The sequence below is a fragment of the Pelobates fuscus genome, chromosome 3 (assembly GCF_036172605.1).
Source record: "Pelobates fuscus isolate aPelFus1 chromosome 3, aPelFus1.pri, whole genome shotgun sequence".
NCBI classification, from domain to species: domain Eukaryota; kingdom Metazoa; phylum Chordata; class Amphibia; order Anura; family Pelobatidae; genus Pelobates; species Pelobates fuscus.
The window spans coordinates 187,692,613-187,714,964 of NC_086319.1; the positions used below are offsets into that span (position 1 = coordinate 187,692,613).

A 22,352-nucleotide genomic window follows, 5' to 3' on the forward strand; every position below is an offset into this window, starting at 1 on the left:
AGACTGCCGAGTACACACACACACACACACAGACTGCCGAGTACACACACACACACAGACTGCCGAGTACACACACACACACAGACTGCCGAGTACACACACACACACACTGCCGAGTACACACACACACACACACAGACTGCCAAGTACACACACACACAGACTGCCAAGTACACACACACACAGACTGCCAAGTACACACACACACAGACTGCCGAGTACACACACACACAGACTGCCGAGTACACACACACACAGACTGCCGAGTACACACACACACAGACTGCCGAGTACACACACACACACACACAGACTGCCGAGTACACACACACACACACACACACAGACTGCCGAGTACACACACACACAGACTGCCGAGTACACACACACAGACTGCCGAGTACACACACACACACACACAGACTGCCGAGTACACACACACACACACACAGACTGCCGAGTACACACACACACACAGACTGCCGAGTACACACACACACACACACACACACTGCCGAGTACACACACACACACACACACACTGCCGAGTACACACACACACACAGACTGCTGAATACACACACAGACTGCATTGAGGGGTGTAGTTTAAGGGGCATTGAGGGGTGCTGTGTGTGTGTGTATGAGGGGTGCTGTGTGTGTGTGTGAGGGATGTGTGTGTGAGGGGAGGGGGTTGCTGTGTGTGTGAGGGGGTTGCTGTGTGTGTGAGGGGAGGGGGTTGCTGTGTGTGTGTGAGGGGAGGGGGTTGCTGTGTGTGTGTGGGGAGGGGGATGCTGTGTGTGTGTGTGTGTGGGGAGGGGGGTGCTGTGTGTGTGTGTGTGTGTGTGTGTGAGGGGAGGGGGTGCTGTGTGTGTGTGTGAGGGGAGGGGGGTGGTGTGTGTGTGTGTGAGGGGAGGGGGGTGCTGTGTGTGTGTGTGTGTGAGGGGAGGGGGGTGCTGTGTGTGTGTGAGGGGAGGGGGTGCTGTGTGTGTGTGAGGGGAGGGGGGTGCTGTGTGTGTGTGTGAGGGGAGGGGAGTGCTGTGTGTGTGTGAGGGGAGGGGGGTGCTGTGTGTGTGTGTGTGTGTGAGGGGAGGGGGGTGCTGTGTGTGTGTGAGGGGAGGGGGGTGCTGTGTGTGTGTGAGGGGAGGGGGGTGCTGTGTGTGTGTGAGGGGAGGGGGGTGCTGTGTGTGTGTGAGGGGAGGGGGGTGCTGTGTGTGTGTGAGGGGAGGGGGGTGCTGTGTGTGTGTGAGGGGAGGGGGGTGCTGTGTGTGTGAGGGGAGGGGGGTGCTGTGTGTGTGAGGGGAGGGGGGTGCTGTGTGTGTGAGGGGAGGGGGGTGCTGTGTGTGTGAGGGGAGGGGGGTGCTGTGTGTGTGAGGGGAGGGGGTGCTGTGTGTGAGGGGAGGGGGGTGCTGTGTGTGAGGGGAGGGGGGTGCTGTGTGTGTGAGGGGAGGGGGGTGCTGTGTGTGTGTGAGGGGAGGGGGGTGCTGTGTGTGTGTGAGGGGAGGGGGGTGCTGTGTGTGTGTGTGAGGGGAGGGGGGTGCTGTGTGTGTGTGTGAGGGGAGGGGGGTGCTGTGTGTGTGTGTGAGGGGAGGGGGGTGCTGTGTGTGTGTGTGAGGGGAGGGGGGTGCTGTGTGTGTGTGTGAGGGGAGGGGGGTGCTGTGTGTGAGGGGAGGGGGGTGCTGTGTGTGTGAGGGGAGGGGGGTGCTGTGTGTGTGAGGGGAGGGGGGTGCTGTGTGTGAGGGGAGGGGGGTGCTGTGTGTGTGTGTGTGTGAGAGGGGTGCTGTGTGTGTGTGTGTGTGAGAGGGGTGGTGTGTGTGTGTGACAGGGGTGCTGTGCTGTGCTGTGTGGGGGGTAGGGGTGCTGTGCTGTGGGGGGTAGGGGTGCTGTGTGTGGGGGGGGTAGGGGTGCTGTGTGGGGGAGGGGTGGGATGCTGGGTGTGGGGGAGGGGTGGGATGCTGGGTGTGGGGGAGGGGTGGGATGCTGGGTGTGGGGGAGGGGTGGGATGCTGGGTGTGGGGGAGGGGTGGGATGCTGGGTGTGGGGGAGGGGTGGGATGCTGGGTGTGGGGGAGGGGAGGGATGCTGGGGGATATGGGTGCTGTGGGGCGTAGGGGTGCTGTGTGTGTGTGGGGGGTAGGGGTGCTGTGTGTGTGGGGGGTAGGGGTGCTGTGTGTGTGGGGGTAGGGGTGCTGTGTGTGGGGGGGGGTAGGGGTGCTGTGTGTGTGTGTGGGGGGTAGGGGTGCTGTGTGTGTGTGTGTGGGGGGTAGGGGTGCTGTGTGTGTGTGGGGGGGGGTAGGGGTGCTGTGTGGGGGGGGGTAGGGGTGCTGTGTGTGGGGGGGTAGGGGTGCTGTGTGTGGGGGGGTAGGGGTGCTGTGTGTGGGGGGGTAGGGGTGCTGTGTGTGGGGGGGTAGGGGTGCTGTGTGGTGGGGGGGTAGGGGTGCTGTGTGGTGGGGGGGTAGGGGTGCTGTGTGGTGGGGGGGTAGGGGTGCTGTGTGGTGGGGGGGTAGGGGTGCTGTGTGGTGGGGGGGTAGGGGTGCTGTGTGGTGGGGGGGATAGGGGTGCTGTGTGGTGGGGGGGATAGGGGTGCTGTGTGGTGGGGGGGATAGGGGTGCTGTGTGTGTGTGTGGGGGGGGGATAGGGGTGCTGTGTGTGTGTGTGTGGGGGGGATAGGGGTGCTGTGTGTGTGTGTGTGTGGGGGGTAGGGGTGCTGTGTGTGTGGGGGGGGGTAGAGGGGCTGCTGTGGGGGGGTATTTAAGTAATAAAATAAAAAAAAAGTATATTAAATCAGTCCCTCCTTCCCCCTTCCCCCTTCCCCCTTCCCCCTTCCTCCTTCCTCCCTCTAATGAAGGAAGGGGGGGACACAGCCATCCCTGGTGGTCCGGTGGTGGCAAGCAGTCTTCCGGGTCGAGAGGCAGGGAGAGGGATCTTTGCAGCAGCTCCCCTGTCCCCCTGCACGATGCTGTGTGGAGCGTTGCCACGGTAACACGTGGCAACGCTCCACATAGCTTGCTCGCGGGAGGACAGGGGAGCTGCATCACAGATCCCTCCCCTGCCTCCCGACCCAGAAGCAGAGTAGGCGCCTGCCGTTTCGGGCAGGCAGGTGCCTACTCTGCATTATTGGCGAACCTATGGCCGCGTGCCCACAGAAAGGGCCCGGCGTGCCACAGGTTCGCCATCACTGGTTTAGACTAACACTCTGCCTCTATGGTTAGAATCCGACACTGCCCGATTCGCAAATATCTTTAACAGATCGTATATTAGATGTGCACAGAGGCAATTAGAGTTACACTTGCATTTAAAAAAAAATAAAAATAACACCTATCCGGTACTCCGAATACGTACTAGCTGATAAACTATAACATTGCACACTAGGGTGTATCATATATACTTATGTACCGCACACAAAGTGCTTCCCCACCTGACTGGGCCCTAAGACCAGAGTGACTCTGGGTTATGGAGACCCTCAAAGCCGCCCCCCCACCCCGTGTGGGTCTGGATAAGCCGGATCACACTGCTGCTCAGATTTGCTGAGCGTTATTCCACCCGCGGTTGCGGGACCTTGTCCCCCCCTCCCCCTTTTGGTTATCCACTCCCAAACACTACCTTCAAACTCTTCTCCTAACCATCAATGAAGTTAAGACAGGGGGCGTGATCCTTTGTGGGGATATTAATTTTATCCAACTGCTGACCATAGATACTACAGCCCGCCCCACGGAGGAAAACACACATGGTACAACACGCATACCCGAATAGACACCTTTTTTCCTCGACAATGCCACCCTAGCGCAACTACAGGAATGCAGAATAGGGGAAATCACTTGGTCTGACCACAGCCTACACCTACATGATGCGCCTCAACGAATCTCTATTGGCGGATGACACCTTTTGAGATTCAATCCAGAATACACGACTGACTACTTCCAAACGAATGGGACATGGGATATAGCAGACGGAACATTCTCGTGCGCCCATAAGGCGGTAGTTCGAGGGCCTTTTATCATACTGGCCTCCTATCTTAAGAGACACAACCAACACACACTGATGGAAGCTTACAAATACTTAGCCGAAATCAGTGCGAAAAATAAAGCCCAACCTACGCAAGCATATTTAAGTAAGATAAATAACCTTCACTCAAACATCGTCAAACTACAGGCGGATAAAACTAATAGCCTTCTCTATAAGCTCAGGGCCACCACATATCACACTTCTGGTAAAGCCCCCAAACATTTAGCAGCAAGGCTCAGGGCCAGATTAACCCAGTCTAAAATTTCCCACATAATAGACAACGGTAATAAACACATAGACCCACAAGCGATTAGCACCGCGTTCGCAGCTTTTTACTCTAAGTTGTACAACCTCCCAAATGGATGATACTAGGTCCCACCCCCAACCCTCTGAAGCCGCCCAATACCTAGCAGACGTCACACTGCGCAGGTTGTCAGATGAAAAATGCCAAGTCCTACTGCAGCCTATCACTGTACAAGAAATCACTCAATCCCCCATATCATCTCCAAGCCCAGACCATAATGGGTTTTACTAGAGCGAGATCAATTGGGTAATCATGAAATCCCACACTTGCTTTGGACTCAGTCACATCTCAGACCTGATCTACCGTTGCTTCCCCCCAGATGCTGTTGTTGTTTCAGATCTGGGATAAATACAGACCCAGGCTGGGCAGCACCCCTGGTCTTTCTCTGGCAACTCCCCTCAAGGCCCTACCTTATATCATCCCCACATTCAATGCCTTACCGTGGCACCGCAAAGGCGTAACGCACCTTTAACAACTATTTACTGCTAATAGACTCCTAGACTACACGAGCTTAACTGCTATATATGCACTCCCACAGTCCTCGCTGTACTCATACCTCCAACTAAAATCCTATATGTCCAGAGAAGTAAAACGCTGCTTAGACACTTCCAGGGATGCAAATAGGATTATTGCATGGGAACAAATGTGTATAACTGCAAAATTATTGCCTCATTGTAAACTGGTCTCCACGTGTCTTAGCTCCATGGCAAATTATAGCCATTTCTCCACTACCAAATATGCCTGACAATGGGAGAGCGATCTTCGCTGTACAGTGCCACCCAAATCCTGGGACACTATTTTATCCGACCCACTCAAATTACTAAAATCGACATCCCACATGGAACAGCACCGTAAAATACTGTACCGTTGGTACTTGGTGCCGACCAGACTACATAAGATCTTTCCCTTCACCTCACCACTGTGTTGGAAATGTCACACAGAGGAGGGCTCGATGCACCATACATGGTGGAGCTGTCCACGGCTACTCAGTTACTGGACTGAAGTCCACGCACTAATCCAAGACATCACTCAAAGCCCCCTTCCATTCACCCCGCTGTCATGCTTACTACTAGATCTCCCTAGAGAGATGCCCCAACACGTCAGGAAACGGACCCTCCACATCGCCTTGATGGCGCAGCAGTTAATAGCAAGGAGATGGAAGTCTCGATCCTTCCCAAGAAGAAGAGCCTACTAGAGGAATTGCATAAGCAGTGGATTTACCAGACCTCCTACAAGTCCCTCTTCACTTCCCTTCCCTCCCCCACTCTACCGAAAAACCTGGGATCTTTGGCAAACATGGAGATCTGGTACTTTACCTTGTTAGTCGGTCCAAAATGTCCTTAAGGCACGTCTACCGCAACCGACCGCCCACACGCCATAGCAAGGTTGAAAGGCCACTTAAACCTTATGGCCCTGCTACTATGAACATTGTTATGCACTGCCATCTGCATGTTGCTATGTGGATATGTTGATGTATTGTTGCTACAATGTTGATATAATGCTTGACTGCTTCATACAGTGATGCACCCCCACCACCCCTTTTTTATGTTTTGTACCCGTTCCCTGAAAAACTATTATTACCTACCTTCCCTTTTCTGTACCCCGACTACGTTGTTTAATGACAAAAAAATAAAAGGTTCCTCTGGAAATGAACCCAGTAAGGGTTATTCACTAAAGGAAAATTTCAAGTGAATTTTAAATTCAAGGCCAAAATAGCTGAACCAGAGGTTTGAGCTCTTTGGGATGGCTTCTAGTTTGACTGTTGTGTCCTTAAATTCGAATTTTAACTTTAAAAAAAAATCATTTATACTTTTATTTTGGAGACCTAAGTGTGGGTGTCTCTATCCCATGGACATACTGTTATCCAAAATAGCTTTAAGGGGATTCTATAGTGCCAGGAAAACAAACTAGTTTTCCCGGCACTGTAGAATCCTGCAGTACCCCTTCAGTGACTTACCGGAATCCAGTGCCGATGACCCTTGCGCTTGGTCAGGCTCCTCCCCTGCCGATGTCAGCCAGCGGGAGAAATCTAATGTGCCTGCTTTCTTATGGGAAAAATCGGACGCTGGAAGTCCTCATGCAGAAGTCTGTTTGGATTCCTGAAGTCCCTATAGTGGCTGTCTAGTAGACAGCTACTAGAGGAGTTGTTAACCTTCAGAGGTAATTCTTGCAGTTTCCCAGAAACTGCAATAATTACTATTGCATGTTTAACCCCTTAAGTCCGGCGGACGTATATTTACGTCCTTTTAAAAGCGGCTCTAAACGCCGCAGGACGTAAATATACGCCCGCCGTTTTTTTTTTACTTACCCGGATCGCGGTTGGGGGGACTCCCAGGGAGCCCCCCCGCGGCAGATCTGCCTCCTCCGGTCCCTCCCGGTCATGTGAGAGTGAGGTCCTTGCGAGGACCTCACAATCACATGGCCGGTATAGCTGTCTTCTGTATTGCCAGCAGGGGGACCAACTGTAATGACAGTTGGTCCCCCTGCTGGCTGAAAATAAAATAAAATAAAGTTAAAAGTGTAAAAAAAAAAATATATATATACTTAGATCATATATATATATTATATATATATGATCTAAGTATATATATATATATATATATATATATATATATATACACATATACACACATACACCGTCTAGGTGTATTTTAATATTAATATATATATATATAATTATATATATATATATATATATATATATATATTATCAAATTACACGTAGACTGATACTGATTAAATATATATATATAATTATTGTTATATATATACTTATAAATAATATTAAAAAAATAAATATGTAAAAAAAATTAAATAAAAAAATAATTAAAAATAAAATATTAAAAAATATATAGATGTTTTATTTCGTTCTAACTGTATTGTGATATTAATATATATATATCAAAATACACGTAGAACGAAATATATATATATCTATATACATAAATATATACGTATATATCACTATATATATATATATATATATATACCTATATATAAATAAAAATATTTAAATATTTAAAAAAAAATATATATATATATACGTATATATACACATATGTATATATATACATATATTAATTCTACACATATATTTATGTAATAATTTTACATAATTAGGTATCCTAATTAATTACAATTAGCGGGACCTGCCTGACAACCCATGCCGAAAGTATAAGGAATTGAATTTGCTAGCACTATATTTAACCTTATAACTTTCCAAGACACCATAAAACCTGTACATGGGGGGTACTGTTTTACTCGGGAGACTTCGCTGAACACAAATATTAGTGTTTCAAAACAGTAAAATGTATTACAACGATGATATCGCCAGTAAAAGTGAAGTTTTTTGCATTTTTCACGCACAAACAGCACTTACACGGACGATATTACTGCTGCAATACTTTTTACTGTTTTGAAACACAAATATTTTTGTTCAGCGAAGTCTCCCGAGTACAACAGTACCCCTCATGTACAGGTTTTATGGTGTTTTCAAAAATTACAGCGTCAAATATAAGGCTTGTGTTTCATTTTTTTCACATTAAAATTCGGCAGATTGCTTACGTTGCCTTTATGACCCTATGGTAGCCCAAGAATGAAGATTACCCCTATGATGACATACTATTTGCAATAGTAGACAACCCAAGGTATTGCAAATGGGGTATGTCCAGTCTTTTTTAGTAGCCACTTAGTCACAAACACTGGCCAAAATTGGCGTTTTTTGCATTTTTCACACACAAACAAATACTAACGCTAACTTTGGCCAGTGTTTGTGACCAAATGGCTACTTAAAAAGACTGGACATACCCCATTTGCAATACCTTGGGTCGTCTACTATTGCAAATGGTATGCCATTATGGGTGTAAATTTATTTCCTGGGCTACTATACAGTCTCAAAGGCAACGTAACCAATCTGACAAATTTCAATTTCAAATGTAACACGCTATATTTGACCCTGTAACTTCCCAAAACACCATAAAACATGTACATAGGGGGTACTGTTTTACACGTGAGACTTTGCTGAATACAAATATGTGTATTTTATTGCAGTTAAAGCAAACAGTATTATGACATTGACAGTTAAAATGTCATGTAGAACTAAAAAAATAAAAATAAATCTTATTTTCTCCCATGTTTTTCATATTAAATTATGTTTCATAGCTAAATATTTGATATTAAATGAAAGCCCTGTTTCCCCTGAATAAAATGATATATAATAAGGGGGGGTGCATTTAATATGAAAGAGGTGAATTACGGTTTGACAGACATATAGCGCAAATGCCAGGTTTTGTTTACATTTTGTTTCGTTCACAACTTGTACATTTGGCTGCGGTGTTAAGGGGTTAAGGTACATGGGACAATGTACCTAGACCACGTCAATGAGATTAAGTGGTCTGGGTGCCTACAGTGTCCCTTTAAGGGAACATGAAGTGTGCACAGCAATACCAGAGAAAGAACTTTGGTTTAAACTTATAATTTATGTACCACTAAGACTCAAATGACGTTCATTTTGCATAACTATTGTGCTTCAAAAGCTGAAGAAATACTGATGCAGATTTTTTTCAGTAACATTTGACAGGATCTTAACCATTCAGAATTGAAATTGTGTATCAAGTTCAGGTATGGAAGTTGCATTTCATGTATAAAATGCCATATATGTGATCGAGCTTGACTGGATTGCACAGAACTGGTGCTTGGTGAGATAAAGTTCGTCAACCTGCAAATGTCAGGGTGCCTTTCTCTGGCTGTCTTTCAATGTTGTGTAACACAATCTATTTCAAACTTAAATTAAATTCTGACCATAATGTCACCTTTTCTAAGGTGGGGGGGGGGGGGGGGGAAGAGGGAAGAGGGTTGTTATTTTAACTTTTTATATTCCTTTTTATAAGAGTGCACAAACTTTTACCGGGGCCACTGCCATATGAAGTCAATGAGATGGTTGTGTTTGAATCTTGGAAGTGATATTTCTAATGTGTGCTTGCAGGCACCTGGTTGAAATCTGTTGAATTCCTTGAAGATTGAAATCTCAACTCATGCTCCCCAATGTTGCCTTTGCCACACCTCCCATGTGTCTCTTCCCAACCTTTACAATCACTCCTTGTAGTACCCCCTGCCTTGTGTCTCTTCCCATTACTCTTTTTTTTTTCTCTGTAACTATGCCTTTTTCACACTCCCCATATATCTCTACACATCGCCCTATTTTACGCTGGCAGTCCTCCCCTGAGCAATACATGGAAGTTGACCTCTTTCTTTGCCAGGCTGCAGTTCACCTCCCCACCATTCACACACAAGGCAATGTACAGTATGTATCCTTTTCAATTCCACCATTTCTCAACCTTCACACATGAACCAAGTTGTAAAGTTGATGAAGAGACCTGTTGCCAGTTTTGGCATAACAGGGCCTACAATTGACACGTTTACATTGTCTGCTGAGATTTTATTTGAGGGCAGGTGCACATGCTCCGTTATTGTTACGTGTAACTTTGTTTGCGAAGGACTGCGGGCTAGTGGTCATGCATTCATGGGCTAAATTTGGGCTGCAGGTTGTATATACATGAGCACGTTTTCTAAGGGAGTGAGGAAGGGAACCATTCTGGGATGTCAGTTGTTACTAAGGGGGTTCTAGAAACACCATTTACATTTGAAATGAGATATTTTGTGAAATAAGACAAAGGGTACAGAATGTTAACAGTAAAGCTTTACAGCAGGATGAAGTGTTTTAAACTAGAAGCATTGAACTTTGAATCTCATTGTGAAACACTGCTCTAATATACAAGGCCCTATGTGAGACCATCTTCAGCAACTGCAATAATTACTATTGCATGGTTAAGGGACATGCAATCATTTCTCAGAAACTCCTATTGTCCTAGATTTGAGATACAGGCATACCCCACTTTACATACACTCACTTTAAGTACACTCGCGAGTACAGACATTCCCGTGCCTCTTCTGTCCGCAAGTGAACAGGAAATGGAAGGTTCTATTCTCGCCCGGAGCAGCTCAGTTCAGAGTCTTTGGGGCAAGAATTTTTCACACCTCACTGGAAATCTGCAGTTGCAGTATCAGTTATGCCTGTAAATGACTATTGCAATGCAGTACATGCATTGGGAAGTGAAATAAGGTATTGCTTCACTTTAAGTACATTTTCGTTTTACATACATGCTCTGGTCCCATTGTGTATTTAAAAGTGGGGTATGCCTGTACTCTAGAACCAAGTAAAGTATTTCTAGTTCTCTGCAGCTAAGCTGTGTAAAACATTTGGTATCTTTTTAATCCATGCATACCACTGGCAGAAATATCATAGCATGGTTCCTGGTGCAATAATTTTTTGGGCCCCTCTTTTGCAAGGATGGCCAAACGGTAGATCCTCATTGTTGTACAAATCCCACAATGCTTTTCCAGCGTGAAATCTACCATTTTGCTTATCCATGCAGGGTTGTGTTTGAATGTAGGCTTGTTTTTGTATGGGTTAAGTGTGTGTGAATGTTAGTTTATTTTGTGTACTTTTTCCATTTGAATAAAGTTGTGTTTTTATGTACTATTGCCATTTGAAGCAGTGGTGTACTTGTGTGTAGTGTTTGCTTTTTAATGTAGGGGTGTGTTTATATATACTACTTGGTGTTTTAATACAGACGTGTATTTGTGTGTAGTGTTGGCATGCAGAGATGCATGCACATATATACATACACTGTCAGACATACCGATAGCGTGCAGGTAGACCTGCCACTGCAGACCACATCTAAACACTGTGCTGACACATAGTGCATCTGTTTTAGACATTAGCCATTATCACCTTGTTTTTTTTTTTTTTTAATATCCATATTCATACTGTATTGTGAGTTTGAGTGGCTAATCTCACTGTTTATTGACCACTACAAACTGTCAAGAGTGAAATGATTATACTGCCCCCCGGTCAGAAGAGTAAAATGTGTCCTACCTCCTTGGCTGAGATAATCAGTCTTGACGATCTCAGCCAATCCAATGTTTTCCCATTAGAATGCATTGGGAGTCTATTGCACATGCACGGCAAAACGCCATGCTATGCCAGTCAGCATCTCCTCATAGCAATGCTTTGAATGAATGCATCCCTGAGGAGCTTTCAACGCCTCCAAACAGACCGTGGAGACTCTGAATGTCGGTGCTGCACGTTGTTCAGCAGTGACCCAGAAAGCACCTCTAGTGGCCATCTGAGGGACTGCCACTGGAGGCGTTCCTAAGCAGTAATGTAAACACTGACTTTTTTCTGAAAACCGGGTAAGCCGTTAGATATGTAATACACATTGTACAGAATTTGCAAGATAAGTCACAGTAGATTAGTAGTACTTCATTTTTATATAATGAAAACAAGCAAAGACAGTCTAAACCAGCATGTCTTTACCAACAGCAGGTGCTATACCTGAAAATGGAAAAGTATGCTAGAAATGTAGATGGAAGATCTGCCTCAGTTGTAATGAAAAGATAAAGAAAGATCAGGCATACAATTTGTTGCAGAAAAGGCGTAAGACATGTGAAGCACTTCGGAAGTAAAGCCGTGTAAATACAAGTCTAGCTAGATTTATATGTCTGCAAACATGCAAAAGGTACAGCAGTCGTACAAAAAAATGCAGACATGGAAAATCTCCAAGTAGTAGAGAGATGCTGGGTGAAATACAAGGTTGAAATAACCACGGCAGCCTGGACCCACTATAAACACACTGCACTGCCTAAACCCATATTCAAAAGGGAAAAAGAAAAATTTACAAATGACAGGTCAGCAGCTAGGCTTGGAAGGCCTGGAACTTCTAATAGATGCAGGATATCATCCATCACTAGCTGGGAAAGCTCTGAATGGGTTAAAGAGGACTACTTCTCTAAAATTAAAGGCAGTTGTCATTCAATACCAAGATTTGCAAGTCGAGTATATGCTGCAGGGAGGTTGTAGATAATGGCGGCAAGACAGGCGGAAGCTGGACTATCCCTCCAGCTTTAGGCCTGAGCAAAGGCCAGCATCGCTGAGCCACTGACTCTGAGGCTCTTAGAGTAGGAAAAAAAGCAGAAGGCCTTGATGTTTTGTCGCTGTCTGCAGCGATGGGACTTCTACTTGTGTGGATGATGCATCGGTGTTGGCCTTAGACCTGGACAGGCAAGAGTCGAGAGAAACGGGCTCCTCTGCATAAGCGTCAACAGAAGGCGTCCCATGCGCACATGGCCACTGCTTCTCAAGCCACTCCAGATGTTGAGACAGTGTTGTAGACATGCGGGCCTTAATTATTGCCCGGAAGTTGTCGAAAATCTCATCCAACCCTCCCAGGCTTTGTCAGCTCATGTCCATTAGCTGAGAATGCCTTTACCATTTCTGGAACACAAGATTCTGGTGAAACTGTGACTGGTGACAGTCTGCATTATTCCACAAAGGTATGTAGTGCAGGTGGACCGGAATAACGTCTGCTGGTCCAAAGGGTGGGGGATTCAGGACTGTGGAGTACTTCCACGAGCGTCCAATAACTATGTACGGGAAGCAGCTGCCTCTCCCATCCGATGATCTGATAGTCCTCACCAGAAAATTTGTTCATTTTGTGTTTTAATCCTCCACTTGTTTTATTTTGTGGAAATTCTTCTACTGCAAACCATATTTTTATTGTGCTACTGTTCTCTATTACAATAACCCACATTTGCCCTTGTATCCAACCCTTGATTCTTCCCATAATAAAACCACTAAAACACCGGGTAATCTCACCTCTCTGTGGGTCCTCTGTACTGTGTGATTGCAGATGAAAGAGATTGATAAAGCCCATGACAACCCAGTAGCAAGGGCCATGCAGACAGATCTCACCCGAGGGACTCCTTGACACCTATTGGGGAGGTGGCTTTGTGGCTTTGGGTTGTAACTCTGACAAAGAAACCCTCTGGTATCTTGAGATTTAATCTCTGCTGTTACTAGAACTGCTAGAAGGTCTTTACCCTGTAGGTGCAATAAAACCCTGCAATGCTTCACTGCCTAGAATCCTAGACCTTCATGTGGTCATTAAGGGGCTAATTGCAGAAATAGTTTTTAGTAAGACACTTTCAATTTATCAGAACATACTCTCCCCTAGCCACACCTCCATTAACATAACTACAGTTAAAGTGTCCCAATGTGTCCATTTGAAAAGTTGGGATGTATGCCTATTTGCTTCTTTAATAAACCTCCTCCAAACTTTTGAGCACAACTGTAGTTTAAATGGGCAATTTGTGAACCATTTATTTAAAATTGCCATTTCTTTGTAGCATGAAACAAAAGCACACATTGATTTGTGCAGGGGGATTTGGAAGGCGTCTACAGATCAGTTTTCTTTCTTTCTAACTTTATTTCTCTTCAATGATGGGTCTAGTTATTAAACCTCACCTCTATGTATGTAGTACTGTTCCGTATTTAGGATCTGACTTAAAGGCTTAAAAATATCTGCACTGAAAGTGTTAGCAGTGTGAAGATTTCAGTTGATTTTCTTACCGTTAATAATTTGTGAGAGTAACATTTTCATAGTTAACCTGAAATGCCTGGCTGCTATTAAAAATATTTTCCCTCCTACTATCTGTTGTCAATAACAACATTGCTTAACTTTTTTTCCCTAAAAAAAATGGAGTCCTAAGAAGTATAGATTTAAATATCAAATTGTCATCTGTGTTAATTTGTTCCCTAATGTGGTCTTTTAAATAGGATCCGTTATCCGCTTGGACACTGCAAAGTTCATTGCAAAGTCCATTGTGGACTTTTTACTTTAGATGAATTTGATCGCCTTTCAATGTTTAACCCTGACATGATTTTAAATTTGATAAGCTCACCCAAGATTTACATATCAGTCTGAACTTCATGGGTAGACTTCAAGCTGTTTATAGCCCTTTAAAGCACTACTTGAGCTTTTTTTTTTTTTTTGGTGTAGGGATCTATCCACAAAGTCGATCTTTAACATTTTCTAACAATAGCTTTATCTTGGAAGGTAAGGTTTTTATTCCTGTACTTGCGCACACATGCTATGAGCAATCTACGAGTGATCTTGGGCTGCACATATCTTTGCACTATATTCTTTGACTACCAATTCATTACTGGGCATAGTCTTCAACTCTAGTTCAGGGCTGGCGCGTCCTATAGGCGACTTGGGCAGTCGCCTAGGGCGCAAAATTCAAATGACCCGGCACAGCGCTTCCTCCTGCCAGTCACTCAGTGTAGCGTGGGCAGCGTACAGGTCATGGGGAGCATTAAGGGGCAGGGGGTTATAGGGGGGACAGACACACCGAAACATACAATGCATACATAACTTACAAACACACACAATGCAACCTTGCACACATACACATAAGCAAACAATGCATCCCTTACACCAGGGCTCGACAAATCCCAGGTCGCTATGGCAAGTAAGAATTTTGCCTCGGCACCTGGAATTGGTCGGCCCGTTTCCTCCCGCAAGGGGATTGCAAGCTTGAAGGCAGCGTTTAAAGACTGCCAGCTTGCCACCCGCCCGCACAAAGCTGGTCAACCCACTCCCATTTTACAGAGCTGACCCTCCACTCCGCCCCTTTAAGCAGAGCCGGGTGCCCGCCCTTACCCTGCGCCAGGATGAAGTAATCACAGTTCCCTTCACTTCCTCCTGGCGCACTGAGATCTGCACAGGGCTGAGGACAGGAGATGGTGTAGTCTGGAACACTGGCAACTGCTCCCATCAGCTGCATTAGCCCCCACTAACCTATTGTCATTTGCTCCTGCCCAGGAAGCCACACCCCTGAGCCCAAGAGGTAGAAAACAGGAGGGTAGCTAAAAATATGTATAAAAAAAAATTAAAAAATGTGTGTATATATCTGTTATGCCTGTTTGTAACTGTGCGTGCGCATTTGATGTAGGTAGGAGACCGTTTGAGTGACGACTACTAGTGGTTTTACTAGGCAGCAATGTGAACATGGCTTTTTCTCTGTAAAAAGCCTGCAGGGACAATCTATAGACACCAGACCACTACATTAACCCCTTAACGCCGTTACGGCGTGCTATGCCGTCACGGGTTAAGTGGGCTTTAAAGCCGTTATGACGGCATAGCACGCCGTAACGGCTTCCAGCCCCTGGAGGTAAGATGTACTTGCCTCCGCCGCGATCCGCTTCGGGAGGACTGCCTCACAGCCCAGGCAGCCCTCCCACGGCAAATCAGGCCCCCGGGGGCCATGTGATCGCTCTCAAAGAGCGATCACATGGCCCTCTATAGCTGGCTGTGGATCTGCCAGCAGGGGGACTGTTTGAAATATCAGACAGTCCCCCTGCTGGTGGGAAGTATAAAAAAAAAAAAAAAAAGACAAGTGTAAAAATAAATTAAATATATTTTTATATATATATATATATATTATATATATGTAACGTCATACAAAGTGTATTTTAATATTAATATAAGTATATATATTAATATTAAAATACACTTAGAATGACGTTACATATATATAATATGTGTATATATATATATATTATATATATATATAATAGATGCACATATATATATATATATATATTATATAAATACGTATAATTAAAATAATAAATAAATAAAATATTGAAACAAAATTTAATATAAATTATATATGCATATGTAATTTCATTCTAACTGTATTTTGTTATTAATATATATATATCGGTAACAAAATACACTTAGAATGACATTCTATATATATATATATATATATATATATATATATATATATATATATATATATATATATATATATAATTACATAAAAGATTACATTAGTATACACGTAGAATTTAAATACCTATAAATGCATATATATTAAAATTCTACATGTATATTTAAATAATCTTTTAACGTAATTATGTGATTTGATTAATTAAAATTTGATTGACATGCCTGACAACACAGGGAGAAAGTGCAGAGAATTTAATTTGCAAGCACTATATTTGACCCTGTAACTCTCCAAGACACCATAAAACCTGTACATAGGGGGTACTGTTTTACTCGGGAGACTTCGCTGAACTCAAATATTCGTGTTTCAAACTGGTAAATTGTATTACAACGATGATATTTTAAGTAAAAGTGACGTTTTTTGCATTTTTACAAGCGAACTGCACTTTTATGGTCTATATTATTGTTGTAATATGTTTTACTGTTTTAAAACACTAATATTTGTGTTTAGTGAAGTCTCCTGAGAATAACAGTACCCCCCATGTACAGGTTTCATGGTGTTTTGGAAAGTTAGAGAGTCACATATAAGGCTTTCATTTCATTTTTTTCACATTGAAATTTGCCAGATTGGTTATGTTGCCTTTAAGAGCGTATGGTAGCCCAGCAATGAGAATTACCCCCATGATGGCATACCATTTGCAAAAGTAGACAACCCAAGGTATTGCAAGTGGGGTATGTCCAGTCTTTCTTAGTAGCCACTTAGTCACAAACACTGGCCAAATATTCGTTTTTTGCTTTTTTCACACAAAAACAAATATGAACGCTAACTTTGGCCAGTGTTTGTGACTAAGTGGCTACTAAAAAAGACTAAACATACCCCACTTTCAATACCTTGGCTTGTCTACTTTTTCAAATGGTATGCCATTATGGGGGTAATTCTCATTCATGGGCTACCACACCGTCTCAAAGGTAACATTACCAATCTGGCAAATTTCAATTTGAAAATGGAATGTTCTATATTTGACCCTGTAACTTTCCAAAACACCATAAAACCTGTTAATGGTGGGTACTGTTGTACTCGTGAGACATCGCTGATTACAAATATGTGCATTTTTTTGCAGTAAAACCTAACAGTATTATGACATTCACAGTTAAAATGTCAGACGGAAATGCAAATTTAAAAAAAATCTTATTTTCTCACATTTTTTTTACTTTTATTCATAATAAATGATCTTCCATATATGAATAGTTAATGATAGATTAAAGCCCTGTTTCTCCTGAACAAAATGATATATAATAAGTGTGGGTGCATATAATTTGAAAGAGGGGAACTACGGGTGAACAGACATATAGCGCAAATTCCAGTTTTTGTTTTGTTTTGATCAGAACGTGCACTATTGACTCCGTCCTGAAGGGGTTAAGCTGTAGTATTTCTGGCGAATATAGTGTCCTTTTAAGAACTGTATTTTTGTCATTGGGGAAAAAAACTGTCTCCTAACTTTTTTTTTTTTTAGCTGGCTCCTAGATTGAAAGCAAATTTGTCAAGCCCTGCCTTTGTAGGGATTGTAGGCATACTCGCGGTCAGGCCCTGGGGGCCCAGACCTTGAGCTGTCTAAGGGGCCCCAAAAAATGAAGTTGTGCTGCTTCCTGTTCATTGATTTTTGTGAGCACTGCCTCCAGAGAGCCTGTTTTAACACCAGACCAGTGGAGCCAGACTGCAGCCTGAGCTCATCATCATCTTGTCCTCATCTGGTGGTAAGTAGGCAATCCATTATATTATTAGTGGAACTAATCTCTATTTTACACCACATTAAATGGACACTATAGTCACCAGAACCACTACAGGGTAATGTAGTGGTTCTGGTGTATATAGCCTATCCCTGCAGGCTTTGTAATGTAAACAGAGAAAAGACACTGTGGGCAGCACTGGCGCATTTGGCAGATCATATGGGTGGGGTATTGTGATGTCACATAATGGGCGGAGCATATAGGGGTTGGAGGAGATATTTGTTTGCCTATGGCGGCAAAAATCCTTGCACCGGCCCTGCTCTAGTTGTTACCTAAAGTAAATGACCTACAACAAAGTATGGAAGGAGTTATTCACTTTACTTATTTGGCAGCATGAAAACTGTAGTCCCCTTCATGTTTAAGGCCTGAAACTCTTCAGCTTTCATTCCCTTTTTGGGTTAATGAGGAATGGAGGAAGTACACAATGTATATTGCAAATCTCGCAAATCCTCTATATCCCTATGTAAATACAATTTTGGGCTCAATGGTGAAGTCAGCTGCCTTAATGATGGCATTAAGAGCATGTTCACTGCCTATCCTTTTGCTTTTACAAGGCTCAAGGGCTGAACCCATAATGCTAGAGAAGGCAGAGCATAATGTGCTCTGGCAGTATATCTTTGACAAATGTTGGCCATAACTCTGAAGCCTGAAAAAACATGTTACTACTGTTGAATAAATTGTGTGTGTGTGTGTGTGTGTGTGTGTGTGTGTGTGTGTATGTATGTATGTATACGTGTGTGTGTGTGTGTGTGTGTATATATATATATATATATATATATATATATATATATATATATATATATATATATATATAAATATAATTATTTTTTGGGGGGGATTATATGCTCTCTTCTGTTACAGCAACCTTTTTCTGCTGAGACATTTTACATTATATACCCATGGCACAATAACAATTTAAATGAAATAAATTTATGATGCTAGGAGGTCCTTGGCGCTTCTTTACCTTTTGAGGTTAAAGCGTTTATGAACTGACCACTCCAATCCAATCAGTGGCGCCCAAGTCCTAGAAATTTTTTTTTTTTTTTTTTTTTTTTTTTTATAGAAGAATTTCTGAAAGCAGATGTGGACGAGGACAGAGAGAAACTGGGCTGCAGAGCATATTTTGTACACAGTAAAATGTAGCACTTGTCCAATCAACTCCTCTCTGAGAAGCATTGATTGAAGTACCCAGTGTGACTGTTATTGCAGGCAGTGGACATCAGTAACATTGTTGTACCTACGAAATTGTAATGTTTTACATTGCAGGACTAAAGCTACAGGACCACTGCACCCAGACCTAATTTACATGAAGAGGTCTGAGTGCCTGAAGAAGTCAGGCACTCAGAAAATTTAAAATTGTGTGAAACCGTTCAGGAATATATGACTCAAATTCTTATTTGCAAGCATGGTTGGGATTCGGTTTACTGATGACTCCAGACTATACACATACACAGCAATACAAAAATAATAATTTTGTAATAAAAAGACAGCACACTTATGCTGCTACCTCAAATGTGATCAGGATATAATTTACTAACTTTACCTCCATTACATAGTGGGCCTCCCAAGTGCTGGTGGTCATAAACGCACTCTTAGAATATCTACAGAATGGAATGAGATGCAAAAATATGCACCATCAATTGTGTTGACTTATGGTAGCAAAAATAAACATGGACAGTGGACATGGACATATGACATATGAAATGTCAAGTCAACACAGATCTCATGCCAAGATGCCTCAGTCAGAGTATCTGAGAGAGATGCGCGTTGTCAAAATGTATTTTTTTTTTGTTTTTCTTTTTTGTTTCCCCTTTTTTACTGTGGGATCTTGACATGAGATTCTTTTTGCCTTGCTATGTTATATAAAGTGTTCCTTTGTCTGTTTTCCTACAATACGTCAACAGACTTGATGGCACTTTTTTTGCTTCTCATTTCATTCGGTCGAATTGTCTTTGTATTATGCATTGTATTTTAACCATTAAGAATTCTTGTTGTGAGTTTGAATGCTTTGCTCTTTTGTCTGTCCTTCACAGGCATAACTTTGTTTTTTTGTTTTTTTTCCCAAGATCGTGTTTTCTCCACTGCCATATCATCTTCCAGGAGGTGAGCCCACTATCCAGTATGTCAAAGTATAAACTGGTTATGCTGAGGCATGGTGAGGGAGCTTGGAACATAGAAAACCGCTTTTGCAGTTGGGTTGACCAAAAGCTGAGTGCTGATGGACTTAAAGAAGCTGAAATGTGTGGGAAACATTTGAAGTCATTGGGTTTTGAATTTGATATGGTGTTCACATCGATCCTGAGCCGTTCCATACAAACGGCGTGGCTAGTGTTGCAGGAGCTGGGACAAGAATGGGTTCCACTACGGAGTTCATGGAGATTGAATGAGCGACATTATGGAGCACTAATAGGCCTCAACCGGGCAGAATTGGCACTGAACCATGGAGAGGAACAAGTGAAGATTTGGAGAAGAAGCTATGATGTTGCACCACCACCAATTGATGAGACCCATCCTTATTACCAAGTAATTCATACAGATCGGAGATATTCATTTTGCGATATCCAGAAAGAAAAATTACCGAAATCTGAAAGCTTGAAGCATGTTTTGGAAAGGCTACTACCCTACTGGAACGATGTAATTGCACCTGAAATAAAAAAAGGAAAAAATATTCTTATATCTGCACATGGTAATAGTACAAGGGCATTACTAAAACATTTGGAAGGTAAGTGTATTTTTTATTTATGTATATAGTTTAAATGTTAAAGATCAACACTTGTTTTGTTAGTCGTTTTACTTTTTAAAGTTGACCTATAACCTTGCAAAAACTTTACCTTCATGGGGCATCCTTCTTGACCTGACTGGCAGGGTTTCGTCCCACATTAATTTATCTTTCCCCTCTGAAAGAGACTTTGTCCTGATAAGTTTACCTGTGTCTGTGTACAAAAGGAGATACGCTTCAATCAGGTGGATGAATAATTACATTTTTTTGAATGTTATTTTGGAAGAAAAAAAAAAATCCAGAAGTTATAAGGCATTAATGGCCAAGCTTGCACCCCAAATATTTATCATCATATAATCACTACTCACACTGGATATGGACATAGGACAAGGTATGTCTCACTTTCTCCTATATGATTGACCCTGCTTAAAAACCATGCATTAAGCAGAATTCTCCTTCCAATGGTTCTGGCACGTAATGTCACTCCTTTGACTCCTGTATTCCGCTGCAAAGAGGAGGGGCCTTATGTTTATAAAGCTTTTATTCCGAACACTATAATGCCTCTCTTGAATGAGATTTACCCACCTTTTCTCCCATGCAGTGCTGGTTTCTGCGCTGCTGCCCCGCCTCCTTTGCTGAGATCATTGAGATTGATGACCAGCCAATGTTTTGAAATAGGAAAGGATTGGGAGACTAGAATATGCTCTGCTGCGCAAATCTATATGAGACCATCTGATTGAAAAAGCAGAGTTTTACTTCGCTGTTTCTTCAAAAGCGCCTTTAGTGGCTATCACTGTGACACTTGGACTCTGCAATTTAAACATTGCGGTTCTGCAGAACAGTATTTTACGTTGCAGGGAGAAAACGACATTGAGATGAAGTGGTGTGTGCGCCTATAGTGACCCTTTTAAGAACAAAACAATTCTCTTAGTAAACTTTATTGTAGAAGTATCCACTAGAGGTGTGTTTAACCCTACAATGTAAACATTGCAGTTTCTACAAAACTGCCATGTCTTACATTGCAGGGTTAATATTACAGGGCAATCTCACCCAAACCAAGCCACGCTATGGAGATGACGTGGTCTGGGTACCTATAATATCCCTTTAAAAACAAAGCAATTATCCTAGCAAAATTGCAAAGCCCATTTGTGTTCCATGAAAACGGCTTTTAAGAGAATTAGTAGAATATTTCATGCAAAGTGTATCCCTAGAATGTATGGCCAAACTTTTTATTTAATTTTTTTTAAATCTTTATTTTAGCAGTTTATTTTTGGATATTTTGAACTTTTAGTTGGTCAAAAAAAACAAATAAAACATAGATGCCTAACTGTGGTTATTACAAGAGAAGAGTTTTCACAGACTCAATCTGTATTCAGTACAATGAACTCTGGCTTCAAATCTCAGGGCGGATAAGAGGGAGAGGAAAAATAAACCTGTTCTTTTCATACACTCTATACGATAATGGCTGCTCTAGTTGTAAAATTATAATAACTAAATTGTTACCTTTCATATAAAGAACATAGAGCTATTGTTCCTACCTCCTTCCAGTCTGAGCAGGTTTGTTCATGACAAAGCTAGTGAGTCATATCTCCTTTTGACCGTTTATATAGAAATTATTGTAAAATGCCATTCTAGCATATAAAATAGTCTAGAGTAGAAAAGAGGCTAATACAAACATTCTGTTTATTTTACTGTTAAGTGTTACGTACAATTCTCTAGTGCTCCGAGAGTTAAGTTTTTCCTTTTGTTTAACTTGGCTGATGGGGCACATGGCTAAGCTTGGTTGATCATTTAAAACAATTTAGAATCAGGCCATGTACAAATTCCTGGCATGCAGCAGACCACAAATGCTGACCAATTAATTTAATTGTACACATAATACTAAGGGAGAATAAAGTATTTGTTTGC

At 42.8% G+C, this 22,352-nt stretch overlaps 1 protein-coding gene across 2 annotated transcripts in view; it reads left to right on the forward strand.

The window, feature by feature from the left end:
• The window catches only part of BPGM (bisphosphoglycerate mutase), a 56,364-nt gene that overhangs the window by 15,109 nt on the left and 18,903 nt on the right, over nt 1-22,352 (forward strand). For both annotated transcript variants that reach the window (XM_063447825.1, XM_063447826.1), the window contains exon 2: nt 19,792-20,447. In XM_063447825.1, the coding sequence (XP_063303895.1) occupies nt 19,847-20,447 (601 nt within the window). In that variant the 5' untranslated portion in view covers nt 19,792-19,846. The remainder of the gene's footprint in view (nt 1-19,791; nt 20,448-22,352) is intronic.